The 18,285-nt window shown below is 37.4% G+C and overlaps 1 protein-coding gene across 2 annotated transcripts in view; it reads right to left on the bottom strand.

Moving 5' to 3' along the window:
- Positions 1-1,089: 1,089 nt before the first annotated feature.
- The window catches only part of tafa3a (TAFA chemokine like family member 3a), a 98,679-nt gene continuing 81,483 nt past the window's right edge, over positions 1,090-18,285 (bottom strand). The window contains exons 3-5 of one of the 2 annotated variants that reach the window (XM_084426395.1): positions 9,755-9,904; positions 6,402-6,526; positions 1,090-1,828 (exon numbers count right to left, since the gene is read on the bottom strand). In XM_084426395.1, the coding sequence (XP_084282521.1) occupies positions 1,817-1,828; positions 6,402-6,526; positions 9,755-9,904 (287 nt within the window). In that variant the 3' untranslated portion in view covers positions 1,090-1,816. The remainder of the gene's footprint in view (positions 1,829-6,401; positions 6,527-9,754; positions 9,905-18,285) is intronic. The other variant, XM_084426394.1, reaches the window with a different exon arrangement.

The raw sequence follows: 18,285 nt of genomic DNA, 5'->3' as shown, positions 1-18,285 counted from the left end.
GTGAACAAATCATTCACTGAAAAGATCTGACTCAAAAGAACAATTTGTTCATGAATCAGGAATATTGCTACTTTTTTTTTTACACTACTTTAAAAAACATAGTAATGAGTCACAAAGTTTAATAAAACATTTCGCTACTAATAAAAAAAATCATTATATGCTGCACATGGATTGTTGAATCGTTCAGACCAAATGAGCCAATTCACTGAAAAGAATCATACTTCTGAATGCCGCACCTACAGAAAACACTTTTAGAATCTTAATTACTTAAGATGTAGCTTTTAGTCTTTAGTTTTATTACTCCACAACACTCTCATGAATATTTCAAACACCTACCGTGATTCAAGGGCAAGAAAGGTCTTTGACTACTCCATTTCAGAGGACAGACCTTCGTCCTAATGCCATGACCTGCAGCACAATGTCCTGAAAACACAGTCAAAGCACTCAAAACAGCCACAACACACACATTCCTAAATGCTTTTATCTCCTAGTCGTGGCTAATGACACATTTTTTCATTTGAAAGCTTGCTCACTGTCTGCAATTAGCTAAACACATTAGTACATTAGTCCATCATTATGAACGCCTGAATGTTATGTTTATGACATGTTCGGAGCTATCCTTTGTGTGACTGACTTGTCAAAGTAAATGACATCTTGACTAACCTCTAAGTGCCCCTCCCTGTTCTACTGTTGATCCTGTTAATGGTAAATTAGCCAGACAAAATCGCTGGCAAATGGTATTATGCTAATAGCATTAGCCCTGCCCTATGCAAGTCAGTCTGAAGTGTTCTGTGACAGCTGCATAAGCGCTACGTGATTCACAGACTGAATGCTAATAAAGTGGCGTCTACACACAAATATGTATATCAAAGAAAGAGGCTACATGTCAATTTCAATGCGAACATTAGCATAGTCATGTGACATCTTGATGTTCTTGAAGATTTCATCAAAGTTGGCAAATGTGTTAATGGATAATGAAAGATGTCTGATTGTTTATTCTTTTTGTTCTGTTAGTGGTTGGATGTTACATTTAAATGCACTTTCTCTTTTATGATGGCAAAGTAATCATTCTTCAAAGTCACAACTGGACAAGATTTCCCATAGAGATACTTTTATTTGAGATAATACTGACACTTTGACTCAATATTGGCCACCAAGGCTTTTAAAAACAAACAATAAATCTTTTTGCTATCTTCTTTTTCGCCGCTCCCGTAGACCACTTCAACTTTTCATCCATTATTAATACCTGTAATTCTTATCGTTATACTCGCCTCTTGCTCAAGTCCGTTTCAAAATGGAGCAGAGTGCCCCCAAAACCATACCCAAAAATCACATACCTCACACGGATCAAAAAGTCTGTCCATAGTAGATAGAAGAAAGAAAATATTGGCACCAAAAGATAGGGGACTGAATATTAGTGCCTCTGGAACATATGATTCAAGTAATAAGTGAACCTTTCAAGTCCACATTCGCTTCAAAAATGTAATCCACTGTTCGAAATTGCAGAATTGTCTCTGAACATGTCCACATCTTGATTTTTATGGAATATTTACTTTACATGGTGTATGATCTTGTCCAACACTGTTGTAAAACAAAAACGGGAGTTTGGCAAAGCGAAAATACTGTAGAAGAGGGAGGGGAGAAAGAGAAATACTCCATGTGTTTAAATGGTCCATTCCAAGTGACATTAGTATTCAGAAGTCCAACAACTTGATCCCAATAGTTATGAAGCAGTTTGAAGTCTATGTATCTTCATTTCCATTGTTTTGATAAAAAAAAAAAAAGCTGCTAGTCCCAAATGAATATTGGTCCCAGACTATCGTGTGACCTGAAAAAGAGGAGTCCAAGTTATAATTTCGTAAATGTCTGCATATTATTTCAGTAGGGCTGGATTGGATAAAAATCGTAGTCAACCATTTACACCAGAAGATACATTTGCATGGGCTACACAGCTGGGGACAAAAAACAATTATTTCTTAATAAAAATAAACATGCAGCTTTAACATTTAATTGAATCACAGGTATGTATGTACGTGTGTGTGTGTGTGTGTGTGTGTGTGTGTGTGTGTGTGTGTGTGTGTATATATAGCCCAATCCTACTTTTCAGTCTGTCTGAAATGTTAAATGTGAGGTGTCATCGCTGGACTAAACATTACAACACTTCAGTTTATATCATCATAACATAACGACAACAATCACAGAGTGTTAACTAATTACCTCTTGAATATCAGAGGGCCTCCAGCACTATAAAATTGGAAAATTCCACTATTAGAATTATTCCTCTAAGGCATGAGGTGTTAGTAAGAGACTGACACATGCTCACACAGGCACATTGTACTGTCACCTACAAGTGTCATTAACCACACCACCAGCATGAGCTCAGCGGTAGCGGCCTGAAATAGACACACACTGAGAGATTGGAGCCATTAGTTCCTCTGGATCTGAGAGGGTTTAGCATGCAAGTCTGGTCCTGTTCCAGCTCTGTAACACAAAAGCACGGCTCTGGGTTCAGAGGCCAGGGTGGGGCAGGTCTCTATAGCTGTGGATGAGGCCAGACTGGCAGGCTGCTAAGGGAAGCCCAGTGTAATCTACACCTTCAGGTCACAGCCAGCAGGCAGCCGGAGGACACAGAGGAAGAGGAAGGTGTGCTGGTCACCGTCTCCTTCACTTCCTGCATTCCTCTCTGGTTCAGACATGAGATTTGGTGGATTCACTTGACAGGCAATTCAACAGAAATTTGGCTGGGCAAGATCAGACTCAGCTACTGAGAACTGTTCATATACAACATTCGTCTTATTGCTCAACACTATATTCTAGTTTGTATTTTTCAGCAATGTATCAGCCAATTTAAATTCCGTTACACTCCTGTTCAATTTGGGGTCGTAAGTATTTTTTTAATGTTAGTCTTTTATGCTCACCAAGGCTCTATTTATCTTGTGAAATATATTTACAATTTAAAGTAACTATTTTGCACTTTAGTATACTTTCAAATATATTTTATTACTGTGATGTAAAGCTGAATTTTCAGCATAATTACTCCAGTCTTCAGTCACATGATCCTTCAGAAATCAGTCTAATATGCTGATTTGCTGCTCAAAAAACATTTCTGATTATTATCAATGTTGAAAATAGTTGTGGTGCTTAATATTTTTTGTGGAAAATGTGATGCATTTTTTTTTAAAGATTCCTTGAAAAGAACAGCATTTGTTTGAAATGAAAATCTTGTTATTATAAATGTCTTACCTGTCACTTTTGATCAATTCAATGCACCTTTGATGAATAAAATACTGAGCCCTAAAATACAGTGGTGTATGCAACATTTGATAATTTTCCACTTTTTTCCCCAATTACAAATTAGTTATTCATTTTTGCTGTGGTGTTCAGAATTTATAATTTCATATTTATTGTTATAGACCATTGAAAATTTGGTATCGTCAAAATAGGCTTTATTGTCTTTGACACATGAGCGAAAAGGAAAACAGATCTCATGGCGTTTTATTAGATTTAAATATCTAAATGTTAGTGTGAAGAAGAAAAATAAAACCTTTTAGATATCAACCTGCATATGCGATGGACATCGGTTATGCTCATCTTTGCTCCCTTCTTTGAAGATTTATGGAGTAAACCGGCTCTCTATTTAACAAAGCACACAAAAGACCTGAACCGAAAGCGATGCATCCTGTTTTACAGAATACGAAAGTTTGTTGCACATAACCCCCATTCTAGTGACTGTAAAAATGTATAATATTGAGTACATAAACAAAAACTTCAAAATTAGCACAAAATGCTGAAACCAGAACATGGGTAAATAATTGTAAAATGCATCAAATGTCCGTATTGAACATATTTCGGTCAATGGACCTGATGCAAAAGTTTAAAAGTAATGATCAGAGTGATCAGACCTCTGATAAACTGCACAGATGAAACAATCCCATCATGCTCTCATCGTTTCTGGGGTTTCTTCTTGCGGTTATTGCATGTCCATGTGCAAGGACGGTGGCCTGGAGGGCCCCAAAATCAAGCTCCCAACACCTCAGAGGTCTGCCTGCTGTTGACGTGTGAGTGCAGTGGCATGAATTATTAACAGGGCTAAAGTAAAAAAAGGTCTGCCTCACGCAGGCCCCTCTGCCCCATGAATAATGGAGGGCTCGACTCAAGCGCAAGCATTTGGTGAGTCAAACTTCTCAGCCTGATGGATGGTTACAAGCCCAGCATGTCAACCGTACATACACAGTGACTCGCAAAACACACGTCGGCAAACATAAAAACGATAACTCGCATTAGCCTGCAGAAGTGCGTCATTGCCCTGCCCTGACTCTCCTAAATTCAACGCCACACTGTGTTTCTTTTTTCTGGGCTTTTTTCGCACATTAAAGTTTGTCTAGGGTCCCATATTGTGTTTTATTTAAAGTCCAAGTCAAATGCAAGGACCACTAACAAGCTGAAAGCATGACAGTCGAGGAAAGCAGAAAACTAGTGCATTCTGTGGAAGAACGGAAGCGATGACTAAAGGCCTGTTCACACCAAGGATGATAACTATAACAATATTGATAAAGATTTAGTTCTAAAAAAGTAAATATAAAAGAATAGAGTCCACAGCACAACTATAACAATAACGGCAGAGAGAAACAATGTCATTGGAATCACTTTCAGAATGTTTTTGAAAACATTGACAGCCAATCAGAATCCGTCCAGCTTTAAAGAGCTTGAGCATTTAAAGTGGCAGACGGCAAAACTGCAGCGCGCGCTTAGAATAAACAGAGCGTTATCATTCATCGGTGTGGATGCTATAGTTATCATTCTTTGTGTGAACGGGCCTTAACACTAGTTAGCAAAAGGCTTTTCTCTTTTAAATCAATCAACAGTAAAACATATAATACTTGACCAATTAAAAATTATATGAATTATTATTAATAATGATAATAATAATTAAAGAGTATATAATATTCAGTTTTGTGTATACATTTAAATATGATTATTTTTAAATATTAATTTATTGTAAAGCGCCTTGAGCGTGGGAATTTTTATATATATATATTCTTTTTATTTTTTATTTTTTATTTTTTATGTATATATATATATATATATATAGCGGGGGAAATAAGTATTGAACACGTCATCATTTTTCTCAGTAATTATATTTCCAAAGGTGCTATTGACATGAAATTTTCACCAGATGTTGGTAACAACCCAAGTAAGCCATACATACAAAGAAAAAAACAAAAATAAGTTCAGAAATTAAGTTATGTGTAATAATGTGAAATGACACAGGGAAAAAGGTAGAAGAGTTGTCCAAGAGCCAACACCAAGTTGTATGGTGTTTTTAGGGTAATGTGCACTGCCATCTCTCCTCCAAATATGGTGTGTATTATGGCATCCAAACAGTTCAATTTTGCTCTCATGTGACCACACTATATTCTCCCAGTATTTCACTGGCTTTTCCAAATGTTGTGCAGCAAACTTTAAACGAGCTTCAACATGCTTTTTTTCTTCATTAATGGAGTCTTGCGTGGTGAGAGCGTGCATACAGGCCATGGCGGTGGAGTGCATTACTTACTGTTTTCTTTGAGACAACAGTACCTGCTATCTGCAGGTCTTTTTGAAGCTCTCCACAAGTGATCCTTGGCTCTTGGACCACTCTTCTGATTATTCTTTTTACTCCTCTATCAGAAATCTTGCGAGGAGCACTGGTCGAGGCAAATTTATGGTGAAATTATTGTCTTTCCACTTCCGTATTATGGCCCCAAAAGTGCTCACTGGACCATTCAGAAGCTTAGAATGGCGCCTATAACCAATGCCATCATTATGTTTTGCAACAATTAGGTTGCGAAGGTCTTGAGACAGCTCTTTGCTTTTACCCATCATGAGATGTGTCTTGTGTGACACCTTGGCAATGAGACCTTTTTGTAGGCCATCATTTGGGACTGAACCAGCTGTTATTAATTTCCACTGACAGGGGGCTGGATTGCTTTTTAATTACTGTAAGTTTTCAGCAGTTGTCTTGGCTTTCCATGCCTTTTTGCGCCTCCCTTTCTTCATGTGTTCAATACTTTTTCCCTGTGTCATTTCACATTATTACACATAACTTAATTTCTGAACTTATTTTTGTTTGTTTCTTTGTATGTATGGCTTACTTGGGTTGTTACCAACATCTGGTGAAAATGTCATGTCAATAGCACCTTTGGAAATATATTTACTGAGAAAAATGATGACGTGTTCAATACTTATTTCCCCCGCTGTACATATATACATATATATACACACATTGGCCCACTTTATTTCTGTTGTATGGTCTGACAGATATTTTGAAACATTTCTAACCCTCTGGGGTCGGAGGTGTTTTCTGGTATTGATATTATTCTGATGGATATAGCACTGTGATTTGATGGGCTCCCTCTCACCTTGGTCGTCTTGACTTTGTTTCCTGTGCTGCAGCTCCAACCTTTTAGATCTGGCAACACCTTACACTCCTCGCCCTCCATACACGGCTGCATCTGACACCACCACTTCTGTGCTACTATTGAAGCTGCGCAGACAGAGAGAAAGACAGGAAGAAGAATCTCAGCACTCTGCTCACAATGTGGGAACTGCCAAAATGGGAAAGACACATCCCCAAATCACCATGGTACCCAATATTTTAAAAGATGAATCAATGAAGATCGAGAGGAGAAAACCTCAGAAGATCTCAGTCACGTCCACAAAGAAATGAAACTACCTCATTCTATCTTTTTCTCCCTAAAACAATGAGGCTATACAGGAGGTGGTCTTTGATTCAAAGCTGACTGGTTTGAATCCATCAATTCAGTGGGCTCGACGCTCTCTGTCTTTCTAGAAAAAGTTCAACCTTCATGTCAAGATGACAAGGGTTGCGGTTGGGGGAGCTGGCATGATATTGAGGGTTAAGAGGAATCGAGAAGTAGAGGGAGACATTGTAAAGCTTTGGGCCTTAATTTTTAATTCAGGGCAGAGAGGAAGATGGTTTGACTGACTGTTTAAACAAAAGTTTTTTTGCCTTTAAGTCTACATCTATTAGGTTTAAATCCAAATATAAGATCAAATTTACCAGATATATTTTTAGGAAAACAGACCACAAATATTCATGACCTTGAATGTAGGGATGTATGCAAATGTTGTGTGCAGTAAAATGCTTTCTAAAATGAGAATGTTCCAAATAACACCAGCAACTGACTAACAATAGCGCTTTAATATCTTCCATCCCAACTTTCAAAATGAGAAAGAACATTATGATGGTCAAAATTTGGACACTTTTACAAAACTTTACCAAAAAAACATTTGCTACAGTTATATTTACTACAATAAATCTATGGTAATTGGCCACCACTGATATTCTTACACTATTTGAAGGAAATCCCACATTCATTTACAATTTTACAGTAATAACAATAAGCAAAGTGAATATTGCAACTAATTAATGGTCATTTTTATATTTCAATAGCAAATGCTGCTTTCTGCAGCTTTCTACAGGCACTTCTTTGAAAACTTCTTTCGTTTGTGGGGTCCGAAAACCTGATATCCTAAGTGAAATTTCTATTTTGGAAATATTTCTATTTTTTTATTACAAATTACTTATCAGAATAAAGAAATTAGGCAAAAAGCTTGGGGGGAAAAAAGCATGAAAAAAAACCCATGATTTCCAGTTTTTTAAAACCCACAGTATGACAATCTACAGCATACAAATAATGTAGAGAGGTCAAATGTCTTTCAGTCATAAGCGCAGTGGCTTTTGTCCTCGTACAGCAGGTAGAATCATGCGCTGTGGTCTCGGTGCTCAGCAGGGGGTGGCAGCACCTGTCAGATGCATTAGAGGGCAGAAAAGAAGATCAAGATCGATTGACCTGTCCAGTGAGGGGGCCGTTGACATGTTATTAGACAAGCAGCCCACGCTGCACTTGAGCGAACAGCAGGATGACAGTGTCACACTCAAACGGACCCTGACTCTGATGTGACAGCCCAGAGAGATGAGACTGAGATAAAGAGGGGCAGCTAGACTTTAAAAAAAGACAGCCAACTTTAAATTGACAGTTTAATTTAGAAGCATTAATAATTAAAATATTAAAACAGACAAAAGATAGACAAAAGCAGCTGGCTATTTCTTGCACATTTTCTACTGTGTTCTTTTGTAAATTATACCATGATATTAACCATGTTTTTTAGACATGAAACGTAGTAGTGCGTTCTTTCCATGTAAACACTGATGAGACAAAACATTATGACCACCTGCCTAATATGCTGTTGGACCTCCTTGTGATGCCAAAACAGTGCCGACCCACCAAGTCATGGACTCTACAAGACCCCTGAAGGTGTCCTGTGGTTTCTGGCACCAAGACATTAGCAGCAGATCCCTCAAGTCCTGTAGATTGATCAATGTTGTTGGTCCAGCACATCCCACAGATATTCAACTGGATTGAGATCTGGGGAATTTAGAAGACCTTGAACTCTTCATCAAACCATTCCTGAACAATGTGTGTGTGACCCCTCCACCCGTGTCCTACTCGCCCCGCTCTGTGCGGGCCTCGGGTCTCCGGCGTGAGAGTCAGGCGCTCTAACAAGGAGCCTAAAGACTGCAGCCTCTAGCATCTGTCGCTAGAGCGCCTACTGAGATCAGAGGAGTGAGGTTTACTCGCACAGCGACTTTTAGCTGGCCTCCGTTACATGTGCAGTGTGGCATTATCCTTTCTGAAAGAGGCCACTTCTACCAGGGGAACACCATTGGCATGAAGGGGCGTACCTGGTCTGCAAGGTACAAATTTACATGTGGCATGTGTCAAATTTACGTCCACATGAATAGCCGGACCCAGTGTTCCCAGCAGAACATTGCCCAGAGGATCACACTCCCTCCACCGGCTTGTCATTGTCCAACAGTGCTTCCTGGTGCCATCACTTCCTCAGGTAAACAGCGCACACCTACACGGCCATCCACTTGATGTAAAAGAAAATGGAACCCAGGTCCAGTTCACGTGCCCATTGTAGGTCATCACAAGCTCTCTGATTGGTCTGTGGCTACGCAGTTCCATACGCAGAAGAGTGCAATGCACTTGTGTGTTGTGACATATTCCTCCCATTACCATTATTAAAATTAGGCTTGTGCCACAGTAGACCTTCTGCTGGCTTGGTGCATCGATGAGCCTTGGGCGCCCAACACTCTATCGCCACTGTTGGTAAATTCTCACCCCTGCTGACAGAGAGCAACCCACAAGCCTTGCCGTTTCAGAGATACTCTGACCCAGTCGCCTTGCCATAACAATTTGGCCCTTGACAAAGTCGCTCAGATCTTTATTCCTGCCAATTTCTCCTGCATCAAACACGTTGATTACGAGAACTTGTTTCAAGAACAATCACTAGATTGTTTGCTTACCATCTATTCTACCAGACCTTAATATGTGGCCTTGTTAGGAGATTATCAATGATATTTGCTTCACCTCTGACTGGTCATAATGTTTTGGCTCATCAGTATATGCACATATATATAAATTACAGAAGTCCAATTTGAGTGAAAAGTTGAATGGTTGTACAAAGTTCACATGGTCAATGTCACAAATTTGCTTAATTAGTTCTTTTTACATCATAACTTAGTTATGTTGTATTTCGTAAAAACAAAACAAAAATTATTTTCAGGTTCAAATTATGTTCATTAATGTTATATGTTAACGTATGTGCGTGTGCTAATATATATAGCTTAATAGAATCAAACAGCAGACACACACACACACACAACAAATAAAAACAGTCTTACCGTCCACACAGGAAGGAGCTGCTCTTGTTGTCCCAGCAACTTGCCCAGGGAAGCAAGAACACTTGACAGTTTGGGAGCGCTCCTCGATTTTGTTCTTGTTACAGCAGCGGTGGGCTGCAATGACCTCACAGGTTCCCGCTTTGACGTGCACTGAGGAAAAACAACAAGGACACAGAGTCTATTAAAATCAACCAGCTGTTTCAAACTCCCCTTGCCGACAAAGAAAACGATGAGGCACTAATGCATATTCTGTTTCTGCCGTTGGCTGCAATGGAAATGAATTTGACATGGAGGCAGTGTACAATTTAATTAATGCTAATGCAAGCAGTTCTATTTGTCCCAGGTCAGAAATCAGAAGAAAATGGTCTCTGTGATCATCAGGTTGGGTTTTACGATGGGTTTTAGTAATTACAAGTAAAACGGTTAATTGACAATCATAGGCCTTCAAGCATCTATAAGGGTCTTCAGGCAATTTATTAATTTTTTTGTTTTGTTTTGTTTATCTTTCACCTATGACTGAACAGCAGCGGGGAGGAACATTACTTAGCATCTGAAAGTGTGTATTCACACATCATTCTGAAGATCTAAATTGAGGAGAGAGAAAAAAAAGAGAATAAAACATTTTGAAAGTTTTAGTGTACCTTTCAAATCAGCCTTAATTGCATTGGTAAAGATTTTCAATTTAAGACTTGAGTTTAAAATTGATTGAAAAACGGGCCTCCGTTTTCCCATTAGCTGGCCAATCTCAAAATCTCATCAACAACATTAAAAACATTTTGCCTACAATCAATAAAGAGCCTTTAACGTGCACACAAAAGAGTCTGTCGAGCGGCAGGCCGATTGTGGGCTTGGAAAAGAAAAACAGAGATTTACAGATGCAAACGCTGGCGGGTGAAGGGCTGAACCCCCTTTGTGTGATTATCTTTCAGCCCCAACACACTGCAGGGCCAAAGTTAATTTCAAAAAGTTTGAGCGGATGCAAATTGAATATTCAATGGTGGGAGTTTGTTCCTACAGCTTATAGAAAATGATTGCTTTGACTCATTCAATGTGCATTACCGCCTTTATTTATTTGTGCACCTTCAACAGTGCTTCAAAAATCTATAAGAAAAACAAGCTGGGCTGGGTTGCTCCAAGCTGGTGTTTTGGGGGAATTTTGAGTTACCTTTTGAATTTTTTAAGTTACTTTCACTTTAACTGGTAGCAATGACGTGAAATGTGGTTTGAGTGTAAATAGTCAATTTGAAACATGCTAAATAACTTTTTCATTAATTTATTGCCATGATATATTAAAATATACTATTTCAGCTATGTAAAAATTCACTGTTAAATGATCATAAGAAAATATACAATTAAATGAAACAGAGGAAGCTGTTCAGTGCTCTTAGCTGGATGACTTTAACTTTAATAAGCTATTTAAAACAGAATATTGACACTAGAGCTGCAATAATAATCGTTAAAAGATCGCAATCTCGATTCAAACACCCACGCAATCTTATTCCTAAATGACAAGGATTCGGCTACAGTATTAAAACTTTGACAAGAACGATCACACCAATTCAAACCTGAGTTTGCGCTGCCGCTGAGCCAGAGTGAGCAGTTGTCATGTAAAGGTACAGTATGAAACAGATTCACAAACAGTCTTTTCAACCACAAGTGTTACAATAATTCAAATTATCACAGAAGTAATGGGATAAAAGTTTATAGTTCAAATATAAAATAGAGTAATGACGTATTAAGAATTCTTAATTCTTTAAAAAAAATCTGCTCTTAAAAACTAGGTAAATAATGGGTACAGCAAGTTTAGAAAAAAATAAAACGACATTTTTTCCATCAGCCCTCTTAAAATGAGTTTGACACCCATGTGGAAGAGCATGGCACGAGCAACACCAATGTCATGGGTGCAATCCTTAAGAGCACACATATTTAAATATTTTGAGTGAACCGTAAAATGCCTTGGTTAAAAAAAATTGTCTGCAAAATTCATAAATGTAAATTATATTATCTGTGTGCTCATGAGCTTCAGTGAAAACTCAAAAGCTTTTAATTTTGGCAGTGAAAATTAACAGTTTCTATGTTTGGCACTGATCGAAATGTGTTCCTCAACTCGAGGTCACACTGAAATTGAATCAAATTTGCAAAACAAAGAAAGTGCCGTGTTCCTGGAACAGAATGTTTTTGGCAGCGCCACAGTGATCAGCACTGACACAGGAGCACCTGATCCCGGATCAGCCCTCAACCTGCTGTGGGAACCCTGTCTCAGAATAGCTGCCTTCATTACACTGCAGGAATAGGTTGGCGGGGCCTAGAGAAACAGTGCAAACTACTGATTAAACCATAACCCTTTCACCAAGGTCATAAACAAGCCAACCAAATCTATAGGCAGTGTGTGTGTGTGTACGTGAGCAATCGGCTCCTGTGAAGATTAAGTGGCCAGTGTTCAGCAAGGTGCCCGAGGACCAACAAAGAGAATTAAACAGTTACTTCTTGGCTCCGTAAACTCGACTGATGTGAGACCTTTTCTAAGAAGGTGTTGTGTCTATCTCTGGACATCTGTGCAAAATTTCCATGGACTTGCAATAGCTGCGATCGATATGTTTCACTTAAGGTGCGCAGGCTGGTCGTCTGGCAGAGTCAGGGAACGTCTGCCTCAGCAGCAGGAGGGGGCACGATCGGGGCGCTAACAGTAATGGAGGCTGGCATAGCTCTTATAGGCACTGCTTTCAACACCACAATCACATCCATTGATCCCACATTGACAAGCACTGAGGAAGGTGAGGAATGGATAAACTAGAAGGATGATAAACGCAGTTTACGCTATTTGACAAATGGCAAAATAAATGAGAAGCTATATTTGATAGTTAATTAGGGCTGTATATTTAACGCGTTCATTTAATTAATTAGTTATGAGGGAAAATAACGTGTTGAAATTATTAACTCATTTAACGCACCAAGCCCACAGACCTATGTAGCTCATCTTACATTTCATAATGTTGATTGGTGACGAACATGAAGCAGGGCAACAACTCACTGAGTGATGTAGCCTGAATGCAGTTATGCCCGTACAATTTAAGATATCAAGACAAAAATGCACCTGTATGAGTTTTTGTCTTATATTTATACCATGATGTAGTTAAGCAATATCACACGAGTAATGAGTGCAAAATCACATGTTGAGTGCTGTTTTTGTCCCAAATAGCATGAGTGCAAAGAGAGCCAAAAACAGCTTGTCCGAAACTGCTTTTATCACCTTAGGAATATCTCTAAAATACGCAAAATGTTGTCAAAGAAGGATCTGGAAATTATTATTCATGCTTTCATATCAACTAGACTTGATTATGGCAACTTCTTGAATAAGTCTGCTCTGAACAAACTGCAAATGGTTCAAAATTCTGCTGCTAGACTTCTAACTGGTGCTCCCAGAAGGTCTCATATCACTCCCGTTTTGTTGGCTCTCCATTGGCTCCCTGTAAAATTCAGGATTGATTTTAAGATTTTAGTGCTGACTTTCAGGGCCTTAAACAGTCAGGCCCCACAGTACATCAAGGACCTTTTGAGCCCGTACTCCTCTAGCCGCACTCTTCGGTCCTCTGGACAGAACCTGCTTATGGTCCCCAAGACTCGTTATAAGACCCGAGGGGACCTGTCTTTTCAGTCTGTTGCCCCCAGACTGTGGAACGCCCTGCCCCTGTCTCTGCGTCTGGCAGACTCTGTTGGCTCTTTTAAAAAAGATCTGAAGACTTGTTTAAGAAAGCTTTTGGTTGCTGGGTTTTCACTAGTGTCACTTTGATTTTACATATGTATATACATTTTTTATATTGTTTTGTTTTACCTTTCTCGTGTACAGCACTTTGTGATTTTATCTGTGAAAAGTGCTTTAGAAATAAACTTTACTTACTTACTTACATTTACTTCATTCCTGAATGAATCAGTCGTTTGAACGAATTGAATGAATGAATGACTCAATGACCTATTGGCATTTGGCAGTTTTAGTTTCTTATTTAGAGTATCATTTAATACAAAAAATTTCCATATTAATAAAAAAATTCTTTGTTGAATCAAAACTTTTTCTAATGTCTATTTGATGCTTTTCTCATCTAACACAATTATGACTTTAAATTATCTTTAAGAGATAATTCCTCAGCCAAATTTGATGTGCGATTAATTTGGGATTAATCTGATTAATTAATCGCCACGTTGTGTAATTAATTCGATTTAAAAAATAATCGCTTAACAGCCCGTTTTAATATATTTGAAAAGTAAATACTGCAGCCATTCCTCCAATCTTCAGTATCACATGATCCTCCAGAAATCAATCTTATATGCTGATGTGGCACTTAAAAAACACACGGTTGTGCTGCTTAATATTTTTGTGAAAACTGTGATACAGTTTTTTTCAGGATTCTTTGATGACTAAAGTTCAAAAGAACAGAATTTATTTGAAATATAAATCTTTTGTAATGCCTTTACTGTCACTTTTGATCAATTTAATGATTCCTTGCTGAAAAAAACTGTACTGCCCCAAACCTTTTGAAAGGTAGTATTTCAAATATAATAACTTACTTTCTTATGACTTATGGATTCATATTATCTAATGCAATGACACTTTTCATCTGGTTTCACAGACGAGGCTTAAGACTAGTCCAAGATTAAAATGTACAGTATGTTTGAGCTGTTTTAACTGAAAGAAACTTGCACCGACATATCTTAAAATGTCATTGCCATTGTTTTGTCACAAGATGCACATCAGTAATGTTTTTTTCTAAGGCATGTTTATAAAAGCTACTTCAAAGTTCTAATTGAACTAAGGTCTAATCCTGACTTAATCTAAGCCCTGTCTGTGAAACCAGGCCATAATATTCTAAGTGTGGCTAAAGTGTACTATTATTTGCAAATATCAAATACCTTTCCAAAAACAATAGTTTATAAATGTATTTAAAAAAAAAACATAAGGTTTTTCCAATCGCCCAAAAAGTCTTTCAAGCAATGACAAACATATGGTTATTTCACAGGATTTGCAAATGTTGCTGGCACTTGTCAGATGTGGTTAGGATCTAAGAGTCTCCATGCAGTTTCTCATTAATGTGAGTTGAAGGGTAAAATCATCTAACATTGGGATGTGTGACATTCTCCACAAGGGTAAAGGCCATTTTAAAAATAAAACGGAACAGATTGCTGCCTCAGATGCAAGTATGAGCATTAAGCATGCATTTTCTCCCCTTATGCCTTACTTTTGTGCTTTTCCAGTCTGTCATTGAGGAGCTTTTTTGGAGCAGAGCGGCTCTTTTCCCACAAATAGTCAGCGAACATATTGACAAATAACAAAAAAGGGGAGAAAATACATAAAATGTTCCTGCTAAGCTCCTATTGAATTAGCATAACACAGACACCCTCTGCTTTGGTGCAAGAGAGAGAGATGACAGACTTTGTGTTCACAAAATTGCTATTCAAAGGTTGTTTTTCCACCTAGAAACACTGTGACGGAGACGCTGGACGGAAATATGAGTGCAAGCTGCTAAACCGTTAAAGCAAAGGCTGACAAAATATAACCATATACGAATGAATGTAGTAAACAAATGATTAAACCATCATTAGCCGAGGACACATCAAAACAGCTATTATGTTGCCATGCTGAACAAAAGCATGAAGTGATGTCCTTAAAAGTACAATCTGCTTTCGTTTCATGTGACAGGCAACAATTACCCATGAGTAATAACAAAGCCTCTTCATATCTGTTAACTCCTCTTATACGTTTCAAACGCAAAGCTCTGTTTGCAGCCTCAAAGCTAATAACTACAGGGACAGTTTGCTTAACCAAGAGAAAAAATAAACCATTGCAGACCAGACTGGATTCTGTATCACACAAAACATTCTGACACTTAAAAAAAATGTCATTGCACTGAATAATTGTATATAAACTAACACAGATTTCTCAAAATCAAACTTCTTTCTAATGCAAAGATATTCAGTCATTTTTAAAGGGCCCCATTATGCTATTTTAAAGGTTCCTAATTTTCTTTTAGAGGTCTCCTACAATTAACTTCCATTTTCTCATAATATACACTGTCTCTAAACCCCTCTTTTCCGAGAGCCTACTCTGCTCTGATTGGTCAGATGGCCCGGTCTGTTGTGTTTGGTCTACTGCTTACAGTGCGTGTCAGAAACGAAATACCAATCACCATTTCTGAATTTCAGCTCTGGATCTTCCTCGGCACTTAATACACAGTGATACAAAAATCAACAATGCCGTCGGTTTTTCCATTTCAATTACAGCCCGAGTCCTCATTCTTTGGAAGTGCACGGAAAGAGGATTTGCTTTCGCAGCCCCGAAAACAGCATCTTCTCGACAACTCTTCCAGGCCTCAGATACAACTACAAGTTGGGTTGAGACATTGTTCGCCGGCAGCCAATGAAGACCAGACTGGCATTATGCAGATTTGTTACAAACCAGGTTTGTGCAGGAAGAATTACTGACAACTCGTTTCAGGAAGAATTGTTTTTTTTTTCTTTTGGGAGACACTAACTTTTGCAATAATTTTGCATAGCTTTTATGTTCACAAACAGCTACACGTATATTAAACGCTACACCACTGGCCTGACACATGCCTAATGCAATATGCTTTAAAACATTCATTAAAGAATTTACAAAGTCGGCAGGTTCATCCTGGAACCAAACACACATTCATCGCAAGAGTCTTGGTAGTCTCTCCATCCCAAGGCGCTTGACAGACAATATCAGGCTCAACGGTTCAATGGAGCAGAGATGGTGTGTGTGTGTGTGCGCGTTGTATGATGGAAGGAGTATGATATGTCCAAGATGGACTGACTCTTCATGGCAGTAAAGAACCATCTGTTCCTTCATCAATGTTCTATGCTCAATGAAGAAGGAAGGGTAATATTGATTTAGTCATCCGAGAGTTAAATAACATCATGAAGTATTCATTAATGGTGCACTGACCAGAGCACACTGGCACATGCACAGAACACCTTCCTTAAAAAAAAGAAAACAGAAGTTTCACTTTTCGCACGTACACTGTGATTAATAGTATATACTTTTTTTTTTTTTTTTTAAACAGCAATGCATGACAATGTTAAAAAAAAATCAAAAGTTTTGCTATATATTTATACACTAATAAAAATAATATAATTCCGTATAATAGCAACAATCATCATATATGGAATTTAAATAGTAGCAAATTTCTGTTTTAAATGTATTTTATGTTTTTGAGCTATATTAAACTGCTGCTTATTGTAAAAAACACACCATATATTGCCTTTATTAGTGTATATATATATACATGAGTGTTGGAAACAGTTCTGCTGCCTAATATATTTGATGAATAAAAGGTTAAAAAGAACTGCATTTATAAAAAAAATAATAATAATTCTAATAATATAAATCTTCTTTACTATCACTTTTTATCAATTTGACACATCCTTGCTGAATAAAAGTATTGATTTATTTCAAAAAAAGAAAGAAAAAAAAGTACTGACCAGTAGTGTATATTGTTGTTACAAAAGATTTATATTTTTAAAACATTTGCTTCTTTTTTTTTACTTTTTATTCATCAAAGTATCCTAAAAAAGTATCACAGGTTATGAAAAAATATTAAGCAGCAGAACTGTTCCCAACTTTGATAATGAATCATCATATTAGAATGATTTCTAAAGGATCATGTGATAGACTGGAGTAATGATCCTGAAAATTCAGCTTAGCATCACAGAAATAAATTATAATTTAAAAGTATAATAAATTGAAAACCAATTATTTTAAATTGTAATAATATATCACAATATAATTTTTTTTTTTTTTTTTTTTTGATCAAATAAATGCAGGCTTGATGAGCAGAAGAAACTTCTTTCAAAAACATTAAAAATAGTAATGTTTCCAAACTTTTGGCCTGTACTGTATATATATATATATATATATATATATATATACAGTATATAGCAAATAAAAATATTATATAAAATATTTATCTACATACATGTACACTACTGTTCTTAAGTTTGGGGTCAGTACAAATTTTTACAATGTTACAAAAAATCTATTTCAAATAAATACCGTTCTTTTGAACCTTGTAGTTCCTGAAAAAAATTGCATCACAGTTTCCACAAAAATATTAAGCAGCACAACTGTTTTCAGCATTGTAAGAAATCTTTCTTGAGCAGCAAATCAGCATATAATATTAGAATGATTTCTGAAGTTTCTCAACTCGCTTATTCCGCTCAGGGCCGCACACTCATCCCAGAATGCCCTTTTTATGCTGGTTTGATACGTGAAATAAGCAATATGTCTAAGGTTACGGAATTCAAATTGTTTTATTGTAGATACACACCTTATAGGCCTATAAATTCACAGCAAACACAAGTTAAGAACGAAGAAGGAGAAGAAATTGAGTGTGGAGAAACTGCGTTAGCAAAGATTCATTTTGTGATTTACTCAGCGACGTTCTTTGCTTAGAGGTAAAAAGAAGTTTAAAATACCTTCGCAGTGGTACAGTATACCGTTAACGAACATTCCGATGTCG

The sequence above is a fragment of the Rutilus rutilus genome, assembly GCF_951802725.1.
Source record: "Rutilus rutilus genome assembly, chromosome: 12".
In the NCBI taxonomy this organism is placed as follows: Eukaryota; Metazoa; Chordata; class Actinopteri; order Cypriniformes; family Leuciscidae; genus Rutilus; species Rutilus rutilus.
Note: the sequence above shows the minus strand (reverse complement) of the source record. Positions and strands in the feature narration are given on the sequence as shown.